Genomic DNA, 22,940 nt, shown 5'->3' with positions numbered 1-22,940 from the left:
TACCAGGTCCAGTTATCCCTTATTAGTGAAGCAGTAGTGTTCTAGCAGCTTAGGCTGATAGAGGGAACTATAGCAGAGCAGCTTAGGCTGAACTAGGAGACATGCAAAGCTCATGCAATACCACTTATAGGTACACAGTACAAATATACAAGTCAAGACAATACTCAGTATTACCAAAAATAAAGTTAGTTTATTTGGGTGACACAGTACCAAAAATATCTAAGAGGCAATACTCCTTCTGGAGGTAAGTATTATACACAATATATACACTAGACACCAAAATAAGGTAAGCAATTAGACACAGGATAGTGCAAACAGTAGGAAATGCTATAGAATGCAATGGGAGAAAATAGGACTAGGGGCAACACAAACCATATACTAACAAAGTGAAATGCGAATCACAAATTCCTCCCTAGACAAGTGTAGTGTGTGCAGAATTGCTGGAAGAGTAAGAATACAGTAAAAACCAAATTACCCCACCCAAGAGCTCAGAAAAGCAGGAGTAAGGTACAGCAAGTTTCCTTAGGACACACTACACCTATTACAATAACCAACCAAGTCTGCAAACAACAACTGCTGGATTCCTGGACCTGAAGACCTGCAAAAGAAGGGGACTGAGTCCAGAAGTCGAAAGAAGTTCCAGGAAGGGCAGGAGCCCCTGCCAACCCAGAAGAGGGTGCAAATGAAGAGTCCTTGGTTGGACGAAGACTGCAGGAATGCACCTTAGGAAGATGCCAGCGGGTTACTGCATGATGCAGAAGATGTCCCACAACGTGAAGATGGATGCAGATATGATTTTGTGTTGGAAGTCGCCAACAAGCCTTGGTTACGACAAATATGCATTTTGCATCCAAATGGCGCTGGCGGACCCAGGAGGGACCTGGGGGCCTCCACTCTGTTTGAGGAGCAAGAGGGGGCTCTCAGCACCTTAGAGAGCCCTCAGGATGCCAGCCAGCACCCACGGAGGTCCCAGGACACGGGGACAAAGGAGGTGCAAAACGCGGCTGATGAAGCACAACAAAGGAAGGTCCCACGCCACCGGAGAACAACTCAGCGAGTTGAACACCGCAGGATGGATTGCTGGGGGCCTGGGCCAGGCAGTGCACAAAGGAATTTTGCAAATAGTGCTCAGAGGCCTCAGGAGGTGAAGAAGACGCAGTACACAGGGGTACCTTCGCTCTCAGGGAAGGCAAGGTCTTACCTCCTTCAAATTGCGTCAGCAGGACCTCAGGACAGTCTATGTCGATGGGGTCCACCCTCTGTGTCCTTAGGAGCACGCTTGTCGCTGTGAGAGGAGTCCAAGGGTACCGGTCGTTGTCTTAGAAGGTGCCTGCGTGAGCAGGGGAGTGACTCCGTCACCCCACAGGAGATTTCTTCGGTCCTTCTGGTGCAGGATGAAGACAGGGAGTCCCCAGAGCTTACACACCGTGGAAACTGTTGCAGTTGCTGGCTGGAGCTGAAGTTGCAGAAGAAAAGTATCCCTTGTGGATACTTTGTTGCTGTTACAGCGGTTCCTGGAGCAGGCTGCGATTGATCCGAGGTCAGAGGATGAAGTAATAGTTGCAGAGGATTCCTGAAGGAAACTTGCAAGCAGAATCTGAAGAGAACCCACAGGAGCGACTCTAAATAGCCATGAGAGGGGGACTGGCTACCTTATCAGGTAAGGACCTATCAGGAGAGGTCTCTGACATCACCTGCTGGCACTGGCCACTCAGAGTCCTCCAGAGGGCCCCCACACCTTGCAAAGCAAGATGGCTGAAGTCTGGGACACACTGGAGGAGCTCTGGGCACCACCCCTAGGATAGTGATTGATAGGGGAGTGGTCACTCCCCTTTCCTTTGTCCACTTTCGCGCCAGAGCAGGGGACAAGGGGTCCCTGAACCGGTGTAGACTGGCTTATGCAAGGAGGGCACCATCTGTGCCCTTCAAAGCATTTCCAAAGGCTGGGAGAGGCTACCCCTCCCCAGCCTGTAACACCTATTTCCAAAGGGAGAGGGTGTAACACCCTGCACTCAGAGGAAATGCTTTGTTCTGGCTTCCTGGGACTGAGCTGCTCAGACCCCAGGAAGGCAGAACCCTGTCTGTGATGTGGCAGCAGCTGTAGCTGCAGTGCAAGCCTCAGAGATCTGGTTTGGCAGTACTGGGGGTCCATAGTGGAGCCCCCAGGATGCATGGAATTGGCTCCCCGATACCAGATTTGGAATGGGGGGACAATTCCATAATCCTAGACATGTTACATGGCCATATTCGGAGTCACCATTGTGAAGCTACATATGGGCATTGACCTATATGTAGTGCACACGTGTAATGGTGACCCCCACACTCACAAAGTCCAGGGAAATGGCCCTGAACTATGTGGGGGCACCATTGCTAGTGCAAGGGTGCCCTCACACTTAGTAACTTTGCACCTAACCTTCAGGAAGGGAAGGTTAGACATGTAGGTGACTTATAAGTTACTTAAGTGCAGTGAAAATGGCTGTGAAATAACATGTGCGTTATTTCACAGAGGCTGCAATGCAAGACCTGTGGAAGGGTTTGTCTGAGCTCCCTATGGGTGGCAAAAGAAATGCTGCAGCCCTTCTGGATCTCCTGGAACCCCAATGCCCTGGGTACCTAGGTACCATATACTAGGGACTTATAAGGTGGGGTCTAGTGTGCCAATTGAAATTGGTGAATGAAGTCGCTAGCCTACAGTGACAAATGTAAAAGCAGAGAGAGCATAAGCACTGAGGTTCTGATTAGCAGAGCCTCAGTGACACAGTCAAGCATTACTGACAACAAACACATTAGGCCACAAACTATGAGCAGTAGGGGCCTGGCTAGCAGGATCCCAGTGAGACAGGCAAAACACACTGACATATAGGTTTTTATCTATGAGCACTGGGGTCCTGGCTAGCAGGATCCCAGTGACACAGTAGAACGCACTGACACACACTCACAAACAGGCCAAAAGTGGGGGTAACCATGCTAGAAAGAGGCTACTTTCTCACACTGTTGTTTCCGCCCTGGCGGTTGGTGTGGTACATTGGCTGTCTATTGGAGATATGACCTCCAAGGTCATAATTTGGTGGTACTTACCGCCAGCCTGTTGGCGGTGTTACCGCCACTTTATCACCCACCGTCAGGGTCGTAATGAGGGCCAATGTCTCCCCTATTTTTCCAAATAGCAGATGGTAGTCATGTTGTCTGTGTGGTTCAAGACAACTTTGCCGATTAGGTGATGAGTTAATGCTTTCAACGCTAGGTGAACAGCTAGAAGCTCCAGGTAGTTGATGTGGAGACCCTGGTGTTTAGTATCCCAGAGACCCTGGACTGTGAAATCCTGAAGGTGAGCACCCCAGCCGGTCTGTGATGCTTCTGTTGTCCGTATGGTTTGAGGAGTATGGTTGAGGAAAGACCGCCCCTTTAACAAGTTATTTTTATCCCACCACTGCAGAAAGCGATAAGTGTGGCTATCTACGAACACCAGATCCTCCATCTGACCCTCTGACTGAGACCATGGTTGTGTCAAGAATTACTGTAATGGACATGTGTAGACATGCATTCGGCGATGCACAAAGTCATCGTACTCAGAAGTCTCATGATTGTTCTGACTGTGACTTCTTGATTGGCCTGGAAGCTTGATATTTGGGTTTCAAAGTTGTGTAATAATGCTTTATTGGGATTAGCTAATCCCAACTGTGTGTTTAGAACAGCTCCTAGATATGGTTGAGTCTGTGGAAGCTGAAGGTGAGATTTTTGAAAACTGATGTTGAAGTCCAGTTGATCTAGCAAGTCTATGGTAGGTTTGGTGTGATGGAGACAGAGTGCTAGATTTGATGAGCCAGTCATCCAGATGTGGAAAGACTTGGATGTTTTGACTGCGTAAATGTGCTGCTACTACCACCACGCACTTTGTGAATACTTAAGGTGCAGTAGTAACCCCAAATGGAAAGACTTTGAACTGGTAATGGTTGCCTGCTATCACAAATTTGAGATATTTGCAATGTGCAGGGTTTATGGAAATGTGAAATTAGGTGTCCTTTAAGTCTTGTGCTAAGAGGAAATCGTCTTGTTGGAGAAGTGGAATCGTATGTAAAAGCTATGATAGGATGTAACGATTAAATGGCCACAGATCTAAGACTGGCCATAGGGAACCAACCTTTTGGGGGATTATGAAGTACAGGCAGTATACTCCTGACCCTTGATGTTGTGTAGGAATGGGTTCTATAGCTTTTTCGATAACACAGCCTGAACCTCCTGCATCAGCAGTGTTATGTATTCCAGAGAAAGTCTGTGAGTGCGAGGTAGAAGGTTTAGAGGGGTGGAAATGAGCACCAGTCAGTAACTGCATTGGATAGTATCCAACACCCACTAACCCAATGTTATGGACTGCCAACTGGGGAGGAACTGTTGCAGTAATGACCTAACAGGTGTGGAATGATCGGGGGAAGAAGGGAGTCATTGCTTTGTGGCAGGTGTAGCATCACGTGGGGAAGCACTCTTGCCTCTTCCATTTGTGTTATTGCCTCTGTATGTGCTCCCCTAGTAGCCTCGGGGAAAGGATTGATGACTGTCCGTGGTATGAAGACGAGGCATCTGAAGAGGTTGTTTTGGAGCCTGGTTTACAGGGTGGGTGATGAAAAAAGCTATGGGGGCTTGGTGTTTAAAGTGAACCCATGGACTTTGCAATCTCTGTATCCTTTTTAGTTTTCTCCAGGGCTTGGTCAACCTTGGGGGACATTTAAAAGGCTGTGTTATACCTCTGGCTTAAAGCCTGATATGCGCAGCAAGTAAAAAAAAAATAAAAAAAAATTAAAAAGAACAGATGACGGACGGAATGCCGAACAATGCAAATATTCACCCCCAGTCACAAAGATCTGTGTTTAATCCATCATTTTTTTGCCCACCATGCCACCCTAGTTTGGACCCAGTCATATGCAAATCAGTCTTGACCCTGCTCCCCATGGGAACAGTCCAGTCTGAACTTCCAAGCCAGGCCCTCCCTGGACCAGAAACAAGCATCCTTGGACTGGTTTTGGTGTATCACCCCTCATCAGCCAGGATAGCTTGAATTCAGTTGCGCAGCATGCATGGGGCTCGCGTCTGGGCATACCGTTGCCACTTGTGATGGTGCTATGTGTGCCCTAAGTACCCACTAAATCACATGCTAGTACAGGTACCCACATATTCAGAGATGTACATATAACCACTTCTCCTAAGTTCCACATATTGTGCCCATTCCAGAAATGCATAGTTTTTTTCCTTTTCACTCATTTCTTACTCTACATATTTTACCATATGAATTGGTCTGTACTTGGGACACAATAAAAAAACATTGTAGAGTGCAGCTCAATTGGTGGCTCTGGGTACCTTGGGGTCTTGGAGAGCCCACAAGCCCCATATCCCCACAACCAAAAGGCTCTAGAGGACGTGATAGTATAATGGCTTTGTAAATCTGTTGCTGTAACAAAAAGTTACAGATAAAAACTTTCTCATAAATGGGTGTTTTTTACTACTCATTTCAGAATTTCTTTATTTTAACAGTTTTTTTTGGGGGGGGGACCCTTGAGGGATCTACATGTATGAACTCTTGCAAAATTTGGAATTTAGTCTACTAGCTTTCCTGGATCACCCATGGTTTTCACACTGGTTTCCACCAGAAACTGGAAGTAGCTCGAGAGCACAAAACAAATAGGAAAAACGGGATACCTCTTTGAATAATGCCAAAACTGCTGTACAAAATTTGTTTTTGGGGTTTGGCTCAGCTTGTTCCTGAAAGCTGGGAAGATTGTGAGTTTAGAACTGCACACCATTTGTGGATGCCATTTTAGGGAGAAAAGCAGGCAATTTTACCCAGGACGTTATCCCAAATCTCTAAATTTAGCTATATTTTGCTTGTTTTCTCAGTGTTATCCAGGGGTATCCACAAACCCTGGGTACCTTTAGAATTCCCAGGATGTTGGAATTAAAGCATGCAAACTTGGCGTAGATACCTTATGTAGAAAGTAAGTTATGCAGACCTAAGCAGGAACTACCTAAATAGCCAAAAAAGGGCTTAACACTGGGGAGGGATTTGGAAAGGCCCAGCGCTTGAGGGTTTAAAAACAGGCAAACAACACAGGCGATGCTTGATTTATGACCAGTTTTTATTTATTTATACACCTTAACCTAATGGTTTAATATGCAGTAACAGCTTGTTATGTCAAATTCAAGAAAATCCACGGTTGTTCCGGTTCATAATCATGGATATGTTCTCTAGATGGACGATTATTAAAATTGTGGAGAAGGTGGACACAAATGAGATCTTATTATTCTTAGACCAGAAGTTTCAGCGGGAAGGCATACCTGCATGCTTGTTGAGTGACAATGGGGTACAATTCACGTCACGCAAAGCCAATGAGTATTTTGAAAGATTAGGAGTCACGCATAGAACTACTGCATTGTAGAATCCCAATAGCAATGGTACGATTGAACGCTTTAACCGTGTCATAAAGAATACTATACACAGGGCCGTTCGTAACTTACGAGAATTGGGAAGTACAATTAGAAAAAATGGTGTGGGCATATAGAGTTACAAAATGTGAGGCAACTGGGCATTCTCCTTTTGTTTTAATGAGAGGTAGAAATCATAGAACCAAATTAACAACAGGTTGGTTTTTCAAATCTGGCATTGTGGAATGGTCAAAGAGTTCTGTAAAAGAGAAACTTGAATCTATGCAACATAAAGGAAAAAACAGGTATGATAGTAAATATGCTACTAGGAAATGTGTTAGTACAGTCAGACAGTGTGTGAGAGTAAAGAAGCCATTCAAAGTACCCAAAGGAGAGAGCAAATGTTATGAACCTTTGGAGGTAATTGAGATAATGAAAAATGCAGTAAGGCTGGATTCCTTTATTTCATGTACATCCTTAGATTTCACTTCATAAGTATCCTCAACAACATCACCTGCTTGTAAATCCATGTTATCAACTTATACAGTATCTCTCATCTCCGCGCCATTAGTTTGAAAATGATTTTGTGCATTGACCATGATTTCATCATCAGACAGGTACGGCGCGAATGGCGTCTTCTCCCCCTTTCTCCTCAAGCTGTTACCCTTAGCATTCTACATGCTACCTGTAGGAAAGTACCATCTTGCCTGGCATGTTACCCCCATTTTTCACTGTATATATGTTGTTTTAGTTGTATGTGTCACTGGGACCCTGGTAACCCAGGGCCCCAGTGCTCATAAGTGTGCCTGAATGTGTTACCTGTGTAGTGACTAACTGTCTCACTGAGGCTCTGCTAATCAGAACCTCAGTGGTTATGCTCTCTCATTTCTTTCCAAATTGTCACTGACAGGCTAGTGACCATTTTTACCAATTTACATTGGCTTACTGGAACACCCTTATAATTCCCTAGTATATGGTACTGAGGTACCCAGGGTATTGGGGTTCCAGGAGATCCCTATGGGCTGCAGCATTTCTTTTGCCACCCATAGGGAGCTCTGACAATTCTTACACAGGCCTGCCACTGCAGCCTGAGTGAAATAACGTCCACGTTATTTCACAGCCATTTTACACTGCACTTAAGTAACTTATAAGTCACCTATATGTCTAACCTTTACCTGGTAAAGGTTAGGTGCAAAGTTACTTAGTGTGAGGGCACCCTGGCACTAGCCAAGGTGCCCCCACATTGTTCAGAGCCAATTCCCTGAACTTTGTGAGTGCGGGGACACCATTACACGCGTGCACTACATATAGGTCACTACCTATATGTAGCTTCACCATGGTAACTCCGAATATGGCCATGTAACATGTCTATGATCATGGAATTGCCCCCTCTATGCCATCCTGGCATAGTTGGCACAATCCCATGATCCCAGTGGTCTGTAGCACAGACCCTGGTACTGCCAAACTGCCCTTCCTGGGGTTTCACTGCAGCTGCTGCTGCTGCCAACCCCTCAGACAGGCAGCTGCCCTCCTGGGGTCCAGCCAGGCCTGGCCCAGGATGGCAGAACAAAGAACTTCCTCTGAGAGAGGGTGTGACACCCTCTCCCTTTGGAAAATGGTGTGAAGGCAGGGGAGGAGTAGCCTCCCCCAGCCTCTGGAAATGCTTTGTTGGGCACAGAGGTGCCCAATTCTGCATAAGCCAGTCTACACCGGTTCAGGGACCCCTTAGCCCCTGCTCTGGCGCGAAACTGGACAAAGGAAAGGGGAGTGACCACTCCCCTGACCTGCACCTCCCCTGGGAGGTGTCCAGAGCTCCTCCAGTGTGCTCCAGACCTCTGCCATCTTGGAAACAGAGGGGCTGCTGGCACACTGGACTGCTCTGAGTGGCCAGTGCCACCAGGTGACGTCAGAGACTCCTGCTGATAGGCTCCTTCAGGTGTTAGTAGCCTATCCTCTCTCCTAAGTAGCCAAACCCTCTTTTCTGGCTATTTAGGGTCTCTGTCTCTGGGGAAACTTTAGATAACGAATGCAAGAGCTCATCCGAGTTCCTCTGCATCTCTCACTTCACCTTCTGATAAGGAAACGACCGCTGACCGCGCTGGAAGCCTGCAAACCTGCAACATAGTAGCAAAGACGACTACTGCAACTCTGTAACGCTGATCCTGCCGCCTTCTCGACTGTTTTCCTGCTTGTGCATGCTGTGGGGGTAGCCTGCCTCCTCTCTGCACCAGAAGCTCCGAAGAAATCTCCCGTGGGTCGACGGAATCTTCCCCCTGCAACCGCAGGCACCAAAAAGCTGCATCACCGGTCCCTTGGGTCTCCTCTCAGCACGACGAGCGAGGTCCCTCGAATCCAGCGACTCTGTCCAAGTGACCCCCACAGTCCAGTGACTCTTCAGCCCAAGTTTGGTGGAGGAAAGTCCTTGCCTCACCTCGCTGGGCTGCATTGCTGGGAACCACGACTTTGCAGCTACTCCGGCCCCTGTGCACTTCCGGCGGAAATCCTTTGTGCACAGCCAAGCCTGGGTCCACGGCACTCTAACCTGCATTGCACGACTTTCTAAGTTGGTCTCCGGCGACGTGGGACTCCTTTGTGCAACTTCGGCGAGCACCGTTTCATGCATCCTTGTAGTGCCTGTTTCTGGCACTTTTCCGGGTGCTACCTGCTTCAGTGAGGGCTCTTTGTCTTGCTCGACGTCCCCTCTCTCTTCAGGTCCAATTTGCGACCTCCTGGTCCCTCCTGGGCCCCAGCAGCGTCCAAAAACGCCAAACGCACGGTTTGCGCCTAGCAAGGCTTGTTGGCGTCCTTTCGGCGGGAAAACACTTCTGCACGACTCTCCAAGGCGAGAGGGATCCGTCCACCAAAGGGGAAGTCTCTAGCCCTTTTCGTTCCTGCAGAAACCTCAGCTTCTTCTGTCCAGTCGAAGCTTCTTTGCACCCGCAGCTGGCATTTCCTGGGCATCTGCCCATCTCCGACTTGCTTGTGACTTTTGGACTTGGTCCCCTTGTTCCACAGGTACCCTAGATTGGAAATCCACAGTTGTTGCATTGCTGGTTTGTGTCTTTCCTGCATTATTCCTCTAACACGACTATTTTGTCCTTAGGGGAACTTTAGTGCACTTTGCACTCACTTTTCAGGGTCTTGGGGAGGGTTATTTTTCTAACTTTCACTATTTTCTAATAGTCCCAGCGACCCTCTACAAGGTCACATAGGTTTGGGGTCCATTTGTGGTTCGCATTCCACTTTTGGAGTATATGGTTTGTGTTGCCCCTATCCCTATGTTTCCCCATTGCATCCTATTGTAACTATACATTGTTTGCACTGTTTTCTAAGACTATACTGCATATTTTTGCTATTGTGTATATATATCTTGTGTATATTTCCTATCCTCTCACTGAGGGTACACTCTAAGATACTTTGGCATATTGTCATAAAAATAAAGTACCTTTATTTTTAGTATAACTGTGTATTGTGTTTTCTTATGATATTGTGCATATGACACTAAGTGGTACTGTAGTAGCTTCACACGTCTCCTAGTTCAGCCTAAGCTGCTCTGCTAAGCTACCATTATCTATAAGCCTAAGCTGCTAGACACCCTATACACTAATAAGGGATAAATGGGCCTGGTGCAAGGTGCAAGTACCCCTTGGTACTCACTACAAGCCAGTCCAGCCTCCTACATTGGTTGTGCAGTGGTGGGATAAGTGCTTGAGACTACTTACCACTCTTGTCATTGTACTTTTCATAAGAGAAAAATATACAAAACAAGGTCAGTGTATATACACATAGCCAAAAAGTTTTGCATTTCCTCTTTTCACTCTTTTCTAAGTGCTGAAAAGTACTTCTAAACTTTCAAAAAGTTCTTAAAAGTTTAAAAAGTTTTTTTCTGTCTTTCCAAAAAAGTTCTGAAAACTTTTTTCTCTTTTTCTATCACTTTAACTCTCTCTAAAAAATGTCTGGCACAGGCCAAAGTGTGGATCTGTCCAAACTTGCATATGACAACCTTAGCTGGAAAAGAGCAAGGAGTCTCTGTATAGAGAGAGGTTTGAGTGTAGGGAAGAATCCTTCCTTGGAACTGTTACTTAACATGCTTAGAGAACAGGATAAGGCCATAGGTGCCCCATCTGTTGAAAAAGTACCTAATAGTTCCCAATCTGATTCGGGGACTCCCCCAGGAAAAGATTCAGGAAAGAAACTTCCTAGCCTGCCCATTACTAGACAATCTAGCATAGATGGTAATGATGATGAGCCACACCAAATAAATAGTGTTGTCTCACATCATAGCAAAAGCATATATTCTCACCATACTGGTAGTAATGTTTCTGTAAACCAAGCTGTTAGGGTGCCTTCTGTAAGGGACAGGTCTCCTTCTGTTCATTCCCATCATAGCTCTGTTTCTAGAAATGTCCCTCCCACCAACCCTGATGACAGAATGTTAGAGAGGGAACTCAATAAGTTGAGGGTGGAACAAACCAGACTGAAGCTTAAAAAGCAACAGCTGGATTTGGATAGACAGTCTTTTGAATTAGAGAAGGAAAGACAGAAGTTGGGTTTAGAAACCCATGGTGGCAGCAGCAGTATTCCCCATAGTCATCCTGCAAAAGAGCATGATTCCAGGAATCTGCACAAGATAGTTCCCCCTTATAAGGAGGGGGATGACATTAACAAGTGGTTTGCTGCACTTGAGAGGGCCTGTGTTGTACAGGATGTCCCTCAAAGGCAGTGGGCTGCTATCCTATGGCTATCATTTAGTGGAAAAGGTAGGGATAGGCTCCTTACTGTGAAAGAAAATGATGCTAATAATTTCCAAGTTCTTAAGAATGCACTCCTGGATGGTTATGGCTTAACCACTGAACAGTACAGGATAAAGTTCAGAGAGACCAAAAAGGAGTCTTCACAAGACTGGGTTGATTTCATTGACCATTCAGTGAAGGCCTTGGAGGGGTGGTTACATGGCAGTAAAGTTACTGATTATGACAGCCTGTATAACTTGATCCTGAGAGAGCATATTCTTAATAATTGTGTGTCTAATTTGTTGCACCAGTACTTGGTGGACTCTGATCTGACCTCTCCCCAAGAATTGGGAAAGAAGGCAGACAAATGGGTCAGAACAAGAGTGAACAGAAAAGTTCATACAGGGGGTGACAAAGATGGCAACAAAAAGAAGGATGGTAAGTCTTCTGACAAGGGTGGGGACAAATCTAAAAATGAGTCTTCATCAGGCCCACAAAAACACTCTGGTGGGGGTGGTGGGTCCAAATCCTCCTTTAATCAGAACAAGGAAAAGAAACCATGGTGCTATTTATGTAAAATAGAAGGCCATTGGACAACAGATCCCAGTTGTCCAAAGAAAGGCACCACAGCTCCTACCACTACAACCCCTACTGCTACACCTAGTGTCCCTACTAATAGCAGTGGTGGTGGGAGCAAACCTACTAATAGCCAATCCAAGGGAGTAGCTGGGCTCACTTTTGGTAATTTAGTTGGGGTTGGTCTGATTAGGGAGACCACAGAGGCTACTTTAGTCTCTGAAGGGGCTATTGATTTAGCCACTTTGGTTGCTTGCCCCCATAACTTGGAGAAGTACAAGCAACTAACCCTAATAAATGGTGTTGAGGTCCAGGCCTACAGGGACACAGGTGCCAGTGTCACAATGGTGATTGAGAAACTGGTGCACCCTGAACAACACATACTTGGACACCAGTACCAAGTAACCGATGCTCACAACATAACACAAAGCCACCCCATGGCTGTTGTAAATCTCAACTGGGGGGGGTAACTGGTCCAAAGAAAGTGGTGGTAGCTTCAGATTTACCTGTAGACTGTCTATTAGGGAATGATTTGGAGACATCAGCTTGGTCAGATGTGGAGTTGGAGGCCCATGCAGCAATGCTGGGCATCCCAGGGCATATTTTTGCTTTGACAAGGGCTCAGGCCAAAAAGCAAAAAGGACAGGGAAGCTTGGATCCTGGAACAATGGACCAAGTGCTCCCTAAAGCTAGGGCTAGTAGAAGCAAACCACTTCCTACTATCCCTCCCTCTACAGTGGATTCTAATTCTGAGGAAGAAGAATTCCCTCCCTGTGCAGAACCTACACCAGAGGAGCTGGAAGCAGACACTGCTGAGCTTTTGGGTGAAGGGGGGCCTGCCAGAGAGGAGCTGAGTGTGGCACAGCAAACCTGTCCCACATTAGAGGGTCTCAGACAGCAAGCTGTCAAACAGGCTAATGGGGATGTTAGTGACTCTCACAGAGTTTACTGGGAGGACAACCTCTTGTACACTGAGCATAGGGATCCTAAACCTGGAGCTGCCAGGAGATTAGTGATTCCTCAGGAGTACAGAAAGTTCCTCCTAACACTGGCACATGACATTCCCTTAGCTGGGCATCGAGGACAAATGAAAACTTGGGACAGGCTTGTGCCCCTGTTTCATTGGCCTAGGATGTCTGAGGACACAAATAAATTTTGTAAGTCCTGTGAAACCTGTCAAGCCAGTGGCAAGACAGATGGCACCCCAAAGGCACCCCTTATCCCACTGCCTGTGGTTGGGGTTCCCTTTGAAAGGGTAGGGGTTGACATAGTTGGCCCCCTTGACCCTCCTACTGCTTCAGGCAATAGGTTTATCTTAGTGGTAGTGGACCATGCCACAAGATATCCTGAAGCTATTCCTTTAAGGACCACTACAGCACCTGCAGTGGCAAAGGCCCTCCTGGGAATATTTTCCAGGGTGGGCTTCCCAAAGGAAGTAGTATCAGACAGAGGAAGCAATTTCATGTCTGCATACTTAAAGGCCATGTGGAAGGAGTGTGGTGTAACGTACAAGTTCACAACACCCTATCATCCACAAACAAATGGACTGGTGGAGAGATTTAATAAAACTCTCAAAGGCATGATTATGGGTCTCCCTGAAAAACTCCGCAGGAGATGGGATATCCTTCTACCATGCCTCCTTTTTGCCTACAGGGAGGTACCCCAGAAAGGAGTGGGCTTCAGCCCCTTTGAACTTCTTTTTGGACATCCTGTTAGGGGTCCACTCACACTTGTAAAGGAGGGTTGGGAACAACCTTTAAAAGCTCCTAAGCAGGATATTGTGGATTATGTACTTGGCCTCAGATCAAGGATGGCTGAGTACATGAAAAAGGCCAGTAAAAACCTTCAGGCCAGCCAAGAGCTCCAGAAGCAATGGCATGATCAGAAGGCTGTTTTGGTTCAGTACCAACCAGGGCAGAAAGTGTGGGTCTTGGAGCCTGTGGCCCCAAGAGCACTCCAAGATAAATGGAGTGGACCCCACACAATTGTTGAAAAGAAGGGTGAAGTCACCTACTTGGTTGACTTAGGCACTGCCAGGAGTCCCCTTAGGGTGCTCCAAGTCAACCGCCTGAAACCCTACTATGACAGGGCTGATCTCACCCTGCTCATGGCAACAGATGAGGGACAGGAAGAAGATAGTGATCCTCTACCTGATCTCTTCTCTTCCACAGATCAAGATGCTCTTGTGGAAGGTGTAGTTTTGGCTGATTGTCTTACTGCTGAGCAGAAAGACAATTGCATAAATCTCCTAGGACAATTTTCAGAACTCTTCTCTACTGTGCCAGGCACCACTTCTTGGTGTGAGCACACTATAGATACTGGAGACAGTTTACCTGTCAAAAGTAAGATCTATAGGCAGCCTGACCATGTCAGGGACTGCATAAAACAAGAAGTTCAGAAAATGTTGGAACTAGGAGTGGTTGAGCACTCTGACAGTCCATGGGCTTCTCCTGTGGTACTGGTACCAAAACCCAATTCTAAAGATGGAAAGAAAGAAATGCGGTTTTGTGTAGACTATAGAGGTCTCAACTTGGTAACCAAAACTGATGCTCACCCTATACCCAGGGCAGATGAGCTTATAGATACACTGGCATCTGCCAAATATCTAAGCACTTTTGATTTGACTGCAGGGTATTGGCAGATCAAATTAGCAGAAGATGCTAAACCTAAGACTGCATTTTCTCCCATTGGAGGACATTACCAGTTTACTGTAATGCCTTTTGGTTTGAAAAATGCACCTGCCACTTTTCAGAGGTTGGTGAACACAGTCCTGCAAGGGCTGGAAGCTTTCAGTGCAGCATATTTGGACGATATAGCTGTCTTTAGCTCCAGCTGGGATGATCACCTGGTCCACCTATGGAAAGTTTTGGAGGCCCTGCAAAAGGCAGGCCTCACTATCAAGGCTTCAAAGTGCCAGATAGGGCAGGGTAAGGTGGTTTATCTGGGACACCTTGTTGGTGGGGAACAGATTGCACCACTTCAGGGGAAAATCCAAACTATTATTGATTGGGTTCCCCCTACCACTCAGACTCAGGTGAGAGCCTTCCTAGGCCTCACTGGGTATTACAGGAGGTTCATTAAGAACTATGGCTCCATTGCAGCCCCTCTTAATGACCTCACATCCAAGAAAATGCCTAAAAAGGTATTATGGACAGCAAACTGTCAGAAAGCTGTTGAGGAGCTGAAGCAGGCCATGTGCTCTGCACCTGTCCTGAAAAGCCCTTGTTACTCTAAAAAATTATATGTCCAAACTGATGCATCTGAATTAGGAGTAGGGGCAGTCCTATCACAACTTAATTCTGAGGGCCAGGATCAACCTGTTGCTTTTATTAGTAGGAGGTTGACCCCTAGAGAAAAGCGTTGGTCTGCCATTGAGAGGGAGGCCTTTGCTGTGGTCTGGGCTCTGAAGAAGTTGAGGCCATACCTGTTTGGCACTCACTTCATTGTTCAGACAGACCACAAACCTCTACTTTGGCTAAAACAAATGAAAGGTGAAAATCCTAAATTGTTGAGGTGGTCCATATCCCTACAGGGAATGGACTATACAGTGGAACATAGACCTGGGAGTAGCCACTCCAATGCAGATGGACTCTCCAGATATTTCCACTTAGACAATGAAGACTCATCAGGTCATGGCTAGTCTTATTGTCCTTCGTTTGGGGGGGGGTTGTGTAGGAAAGTACCATCTTGCCTGGCATGTTACCCCCATTTTTCACTGTATATATGTTGTTTTAGTTGTATGTGTCACTGGGACCCTGGTAACCCAGGGCCCCAGTGCTCATAAGTGTGCCTGAATGTGTTACCTGTGTAGTGACTAACTGTCTCACTGAGGCTCTGCTAATCAGAACCTCAGTGGTTATGCTCTCTCATTTCTTTCCAAATTGTCACTGACAGGCTAGTGACCATTTTTACCAATTTACATTGGCTTACTGGAACACCCTTATAATTCCCTAGTATATGGTACTGAGGTACCCAGGGTATTGGGGTTCCAGGAGATCCCTATGGGCTGCAGCATTTCTTTTGCCACCCATAGGGAGCTCTGACAATTCTTACACAGGCCTGCCACTGCAGCCTGAGTGAAATAACGTCCACGTTATTTCACAGCCATTTTACACTGCACTTAAGTAACTTATAAGTCACCTATATGTCTAACCTTTACCTGGTAAAGGTTAGGTGCAAAGTTACTTAGTGTGAGGGCACCCTGGCACTAGCCAAGGTGCCCACACATTGTTCAGAGCCAATTCCCTGAACTTTGTGAGTGCGGGGACACCATTACACGCGTGCACTACATATAGGTCACTACCTATATGTAGCTTCACCATGGTAACTCCGAATATGGCCATGTAACATGTCTATGATCATGGAATTGCCCCCTCTATGCCATCCTGGCATAGTTGGCACAATCCCATGATCCCAGTGGTCTGTAGCACAGACCCTGGTACTGCCAAACTGCCCTTCCTGGGGTTTCACTGCAGCTGCTGCTGCTGCCAACCCCTCAGACAGGCAGCTGCCCTCCTGGGGTCCAGCCAGGCCTGGCCCAGGATGGCAGAACAAAGAACTTCCTCTGAGAGAGGGTGTGACACCCTCTCCCTTTGGAAAATGGTGTGAAGGCAGGGGAGGAGTAGCCTCCCCCAGCCTCTGGAAATGCTTTGTTGGGCACAGAGGTGCCCAATTCTGCATAAGCCAGTCTACACCGGTTCAGGGACCCCTTAGCCCCTGCTCTGGCGCGAAACTGGACAAAGGAAAGGGGAGTGACCACTCCCCTGACCTGCACCTCCCCTGGGAGGTGTCCAGAGCTCCTCCAGTGTGCTCCAGACCTCTGCCATCTTGGAAACAGAGGGGCTGCTGGCACACTGGACTGCTCTGAGTGGCCAGTGCCACCAGGTGACGTCAGAGACTCCTGCTGATAGGCTCCTTCAGGTGTTAGTAGCCTATCCTCTCTCCTAAGTAGCCAAACCCTCTTTTCTGGCTATTTAGGGTCTCTGTCTCTGGGGAAACTTTAGATAACGAATGCAAGAGCTCATCCGAGTTCCTCTGCATCTCTCACTTCACCTTCTGATAAGGAAACGACCGCTGACCGCGCTGGAAGCCTGCAAACCTGCAACATAGTAGCAAAGACGACTACTGCAACTCTGTAACGCTGATCCTGCCGCCTTCTCGACTGTTTTCCTGCTTGTGCATGCTGTGGGGGTAGCCTGCCTCCTCTCTGCACCAGAAGCTCCGAAGAAATCTCCCGTGGGTCGACGGAATCTTCCCCCTGCAACCGCAGGCACCAAAAAGCTGCATCACCGGTCCCTTGGGTCTCCTCTCAGCACGACGAGCGAGGTCCCTCGAATCCAGCGACTCTGTCCAAGTGACCCCCACAGTCCAGTGACTCTTCAGCCCAAGTTTGATGGAGGTAAGTCCTTGCCTCACCTCGCTGGGCTGCATTGCTGGGAACCACGACTTTGCAGCTACTCCGGCCCCTGTGCACTTCCGGCGGAAATCCTTTGTGCACAGCCAAGCCTGGGTCCACGGCACTCTAACCTGCATTGCACGACTTTCTAAGTTGGTCTCCGGCGACGTGGGACTCCTTTGTGCAACTTCGGCGAGCACCGTTTCACGCATCCTCGTAGTGCCTGTTTCTAGCACTTCTCCGGGTGCTACCTGCTTCAGTGAAGGCTCTTTGTCTTGCTCGACGTCCCCTCTCTCTTCAGGTCCAATTTGCGACCTCCTGGTCCCTCCTGGGCCCCAGCAGCGTCCAAAAACGCCAAACGCACGGTTTGCGCCTAGCAAGGCTTGTTGGCGTCCTTTCGGCGGGAAAACACTTCTGCACGACTCTCCAAGGCGAGAGGGATCCGTCCACCAAAGGGGAAGTCTCTAGCCCTTTTCGTTCCTGCAGAAACCTCAGCTTCTTCTGTCCAGTCGAAGCTTCTTTGCACCCGCAGCTGGCATTTCCTGGGCATCTGCCCATCTCCGACTTGCTTGTGACTTTTGGACTTGGTCCCCTTGTTCCACAGGTACCCTAGATTGGAAATCCACAGTTGTTGCATTGCTGGTTTGTGTCTTTCCTGCATTATTCCTCTAACACGACTATTTTGTCCTTAGGGGAACTTTAGTGCACTTTGCACTCACTTTTCAGGGTCTTGGGGAGGGTTATTTTTCTAACTCTCACTATTTTCTAATAGTCCCAGCGACCCTCTACAAGGTCACATAGGTTTGGGGTCCATTCGTGGTTCGCATTCCACTTTTGGAGTATATGGTTTGTGTTGCCCCTATCCCTATGTTTCCCCATTGCATCCTATTGTAACTATACATTGTTTGCACTGTTTTCTAAGACTATACTGCATATTTTTGCTATTATGTATATATATCTTGTGTATATTTCCTATCCTCTCACTGAGGGTACACTCTAAGATACTTTGGCATATTGTCATAAAAATAAAGTACCTTTATTTTTAGTATAACTGTGTATTGTGTTTTCTTATGATATTGTGCATATGACACTAAGTGGTACTGTAGTAGCTTCACACGTCTCCTAGTTCAGCCTAAGCTGCTCTGCTAAGATACCATTATCTATCAGCCTAAGCTGCTAGACACCCTATACACTAATAAGGGATAACTGGGCCTGGTGCAAGGTGCAAGTACCCCTTGGTACTCACTACAAGCCAGTCCAGCCTCCTACACTACCTAACAACTTGTAACAACTAAACAACATGTGTTCTACAATAACACAGCTGTAAGTAACTACTCTTCTGCCTAAACGGACTCAGATTATTCGGTATATACTCCTCACTTAATCTACAACACTTTGGTGCCACAGAGATCCCGAAGAGGCGGATAAAACACGCGACACGAAGTAAACCCAAGGGGCATTTTTTCAGTCGAAGAAAGTGTGAACAAACGTTACGTTTTTGAGAAAAATATGCAACCTTGAACACAGGGTGTGCCTCTCTCTGTAACATTTGACGCTCTCTAATCTTTCTGCCTGATCAAAAATAATGGAAGCAGAAAGTGTATAAAAACACATATACTGCGCACTGTAGCCCTAGCAAAATACAATTAATATAAAGTCATATTGTAGAAACCCTACGAATAACCCAATCAAAATTATCAACTGCTCCCCAGCGTAATAGGTTTAGTTTACACAGGAAAGAAACAGTCCGTGACGGTGTCAGCATATCCGGAAGTGATTGCGTACTAAACACCACCGGGTCAGAAGCAAACGTCACCGGCTGCCACTAGAAGCCATTTTGCGTGACCGGCAGCTGCTTGGAGTGCTGCGAAGGGTAGGGCTTTGGAGATTTTGACCATTTTTTGAGGTGTTAAGTAGTCTGTTACAGAGATGTTTTCCTTCTGCGCCACGGTTCAACCACAGGTAAGTGATCTTCCCTCTTTACACTTTTATAATACTGTCTCTTACAAAACTGATGGAAATACTTAGAAGCCGGAACGATCTTGTTGTATATCTCATGGCATAGTCGTGGTTGTTGAATCTTTAGTATGACGTCACAGTGCTCGCCCTTTACATTTCTGACTTTTCTCAGGTCCTTGGAGCTCGTAAACACTAGTCTTTGGCGGTTTAATACGGGTTTAAGTGTCGAGCAGCGGTGGACACATTAAGGGTATTCAAATACATCTGTGTTATTTTGCTGAAGGGGCGTTGCTTGCCCCCGCCCCATCAACCTCCATCGTTTATGGCATTGGATGGTTTACGCATGTGTTATACCTTCGCTGGTGCTCATTACAACTCTCAGAATGCACTCATAAATTAAAAACTCGGACCTGGAGAAGTTGTGTATCCGTCACTGGCACCCTCAACAGTCTGAACAGGTGCAGCACAAAGGCTGGGAGTGCACACCGCCTAATTCACGCGCATTCAACATCTTTTCGAGTTTGACATCTGTGTGCCAGACTATATAGCACAACTACTGATTACGTTAAAAAATAATGCACTACAAGTTTACTGGAATTTCTTTATAGATGGAAAGACAAATAATTAATAAACCCAGCAGCCCTGCAAAGTACCACGCATCAGACAATAGACACGCATTTCAATGTTATGCTCTGCATCACCGCATTAAAATGCATTAAGCATTTTTACTGCCTTGACCACTTGCGCTCTGTGAGGGGTGAAACGGGTGGCAGCGACCGTCGGAGCTGATTTTAATTTCAGCAGCGTTGCCTTGGTGTGGTGAATGATGGGCAGCTGTGCCTGGATGGGCTGTCCTGCGGCAGGGACCCTCGCAAGGGATGCGGAGCATAGTGAGACCCGGGCATGCCCGCCGGACTCGCAAAGGGCGCTTCCAGCTTTTAACCCACTGCCGCAAATATAGGGATTATAATTAGGATTTCCGGTTTTATGGTATTTTTTTTTTTTTTTACCATTCCCGTATGTGTGTGTGTATGTATATATATATATATATATATATATATATATATATATTTTTATTTTTTGTCTTTTTATCTGTATAATCCACATTTATTTTTGTTGCGAGCAAAGGACGACGCTGCAGCTAGTATTTTTTTGCATTTAATTAAACATGCAGTGCACACTTGCAGTTGTTTGTTATAGGTTTAGATATATCTATGTATACGGCAAATTAAGTAAACACAATGCATTAATCTGTGTTTTTTGTCCATCTTTGATTATCGTAATTTTGCTAAAAAGGGTCTTTTTGGGTAGAAATAAATAGTTATTAGTAAAGTCAAGAATCCTTGGTTTTTGTTTCCCAGACCAAGAACTCTTAAAAAATGCCTACCAGTGTGGATGACGTGAATCCTGCATCTGCACCCTTTGTCTTCTATAACACTGATTTAAACATGTGTGATTTATTGTCTCTGTATGTGAAGTGCTCCAACACCCTATGCTGGTAAGAGAGGCGCTATAAAACAAATGATGTACATGCGAGAGAGAGGCTATGGAGAGATTTTAAAGACTGCACACACTTAAAAAGTTACCAAACAAAACTGAAAACTCAGAAAGACTGAAGGTTCTATTTTAAACAAAAAGTGTGTAATTATTGTACAGACATGGCTGGGCACAGTGAGCATGTTACATTAAGCAGCACGTTCTAGGAGGGGTTGATGGGGGATGCAGCCCCTCTTTTAGCTATGTCAGTAGTTTCCCCGTTTCTATTTTATAAATACAGACAAAGGAAAAATAGTTTTCTGTGGGTATTTATATATAAAAATCAGTTTAAATGGAAAACCGGGAGCCTTTATAATAATAAAGAGGAGCTGAGGGGGCCCGGAGACCTGATATTTCAAGATGGCACGCATCCACTCCACGACCGGCTTCCACAGCATTGCACTTACACCTTGCCACTCTGTCTCCTCCGCTACTGCTTGTGTCTGGCTCACTGCAGAGACGGTGCACTGCTGCAAGACAACTAGTGAACACGAGTCAGGTCTGCACTTAATACTGTATTTAATAACTAATGTAAATACTGTCACTCAGGCTGACACATAATGATGTACGCACATTAATAATATAATTTAATTTTAGCAGTCTGCAATTGCTCACACCGGCGTTGTCCTCTGACTTGTGCCACTGAGGGCTGGACTGAGCTGACTGCATAGCAACTGACATGTGTCAGCAACTGACACCTGCCTCAGTCTATTACGTGGCCCGAGGTTCCCTGATAATGCTGCTGTAGAAGGATGAATGGCACGGGTACTGGCATTCACACATTCTGTCTTCCGCCTCCAGCACCAGAATGAAGCCACTGATGTCTCTGAGGCTCTCGGGTCAGGTCCTACGTGGACTGTCAGACAAGACTCTGTCTTACTTAATTTATATTCATGACGACAGGGAAGCTTCGTATGGCGCAGGCTGTGACAGGATTGTTTTAAATCGCAAATTCCTGCCCACCCTGCTGGGCCCCCAGGAACTGCTGCTGCCTGCCATATTTAATTAATTACAGGATAAGAGGAGGGTGTTCGACCTCCTGATTTTGATACATGCTGCTGCGCAGCCCCGTGACGTAGGGGACCCCAGGAGTTGTATCTGGTAACAGGCAGGTGTGAGACTTAGAGCAGGTGCTGACTATCTTTAAAAGGCATAGGCACAAACTTGCCAGGCCCAAACCTCAAGCAAAAGTGGTGCCACCCAGGAGTGTGGAATTTATTAAAAGATTTACTTGTCCATGGGACAGGTTGCTTCTTAAATCTACTTGTCCTGTTAAAAAAAAAAAAAATCTTTGTCCCTTTGGTGCCATGTATTGCGGCGACAAATTATGACGGCAATCTCTTTATGTAAGGGCTCTGATAATAGCCTTTCTCATTATGCCAGGGCAACTACTATTGTAGGGATTGAATGCTTGCAATTTCAATCCCTACTATAGCAATTTTCTTATTTTGCCACCTTTGCGCATATCTACATTATGGGGCTGGAGGAAGCAGTAAGCAATAGTTCCAAGGCTGGAATGCCTTTAAGTCCGCAAACCTACTAACTTGGATGTTTTAAGGATTTTCACCAGCTCTTCTCTAATCTTTTCCCATAATGAGAACGGTTGGAAATTTACTCTTGACAATGGCAGAAGTAGAAGTTCTCACAGGGTTGGGGAAAAACATGGTTGGAGGGAAAGTGAACTTGTAAGCTCAATAGATTTTTACATGAGCAGATTGACACATGGATATTTGCTGGTGCTAAAATACAGTTAACAAATATTTTCTAGGGGTCCGATTTCCTGGTCTCCTTCTGTAATTTCTTGTGAATTCATGAAAGCCACTAATTCAAAGACATATATCATAGGTGCACTTTTGTGACTTTCTGTCAGAATTGGGTCCCTAATTAGGTCAGGGGTTAACAAAGACATTTTTTTTTACTAAACTTCTGTTTATCTATTATCTGGCTTTACTGTCAGTGATCACATTCGCTCTTCCACAAGGAGCAAATACACCCACACAAATTAGTTTTTTTCAGTGCCAGAAACTACTGTGGCAATCAGTGGCGTAATGTAACTGCAGTGGGCCCTCTGCAAAGAACATGGAGCCACCCCACCAGACTCACTCAGGGTATGTGCTGTGCTGAGGGGGTCCCTTTGAGGGGAGCTGCGGGGCCTTTGTTACACCACTGGTGACAATGTGTGCTTTGCTTTTTGAGACCAAAAACTTTTTATTTTTGCCACTGTTTTACAATGGTGAGGACCTGGCAGCTCCCTCAACAATAAAGTGTTACGAAAGCTGTGTCAAAACAAGACACGCATTGACAAAACCAAAAGACTCACAAAAAAT

At 46.3% G+C, this 22,940-nt stretch overlaps 1 protein-coding gene across 1 annotated transcript in view; it reads left to right on the top strand.

Annotated features, from left to right (window-relative positions):
* Positions 1-18,932: 18,932 nt before the first annotated feature.
* The window catches only part of YME1L1 (YME1 like 1 ATPase), a 665,597-nt gene continuing 661,589 nt past the window's right edge, over positions 18,933-22,940 (top strand). The window contains exon 1 of the mRNA XM_069211321.1: positions 18,933-19,080. Within this exon, the coding sequence (XP_069067422.1) occupies positions 19,048-19,080 (33 nt within the window). The 5' untranslated portion in view covers positions 18,933-19,047. The remainder of the gene's footprint in view (positions 19,081-22,940) is intronic.

Source organism: Pleurodeles waltl, chromosome 10, assembly GCF_031143425.1.
Source record: "Pleurodeles waltl isolate 20211129_DDA chromosome 10, aPleWal1.hap1.20221129, whole genome shotgun sequence".
Classification (NCBI taxonomy): Eukaryota; Metazoa; Chordata; class Amphibia; order Caudata; family Salamandridae; genus Pleurodeles; species Pleurodeles waltl.
Note: the sequence above shows the minus strand (reverse complement) of the source record. Positions and strands in the feature narration are given on the sequence as shown.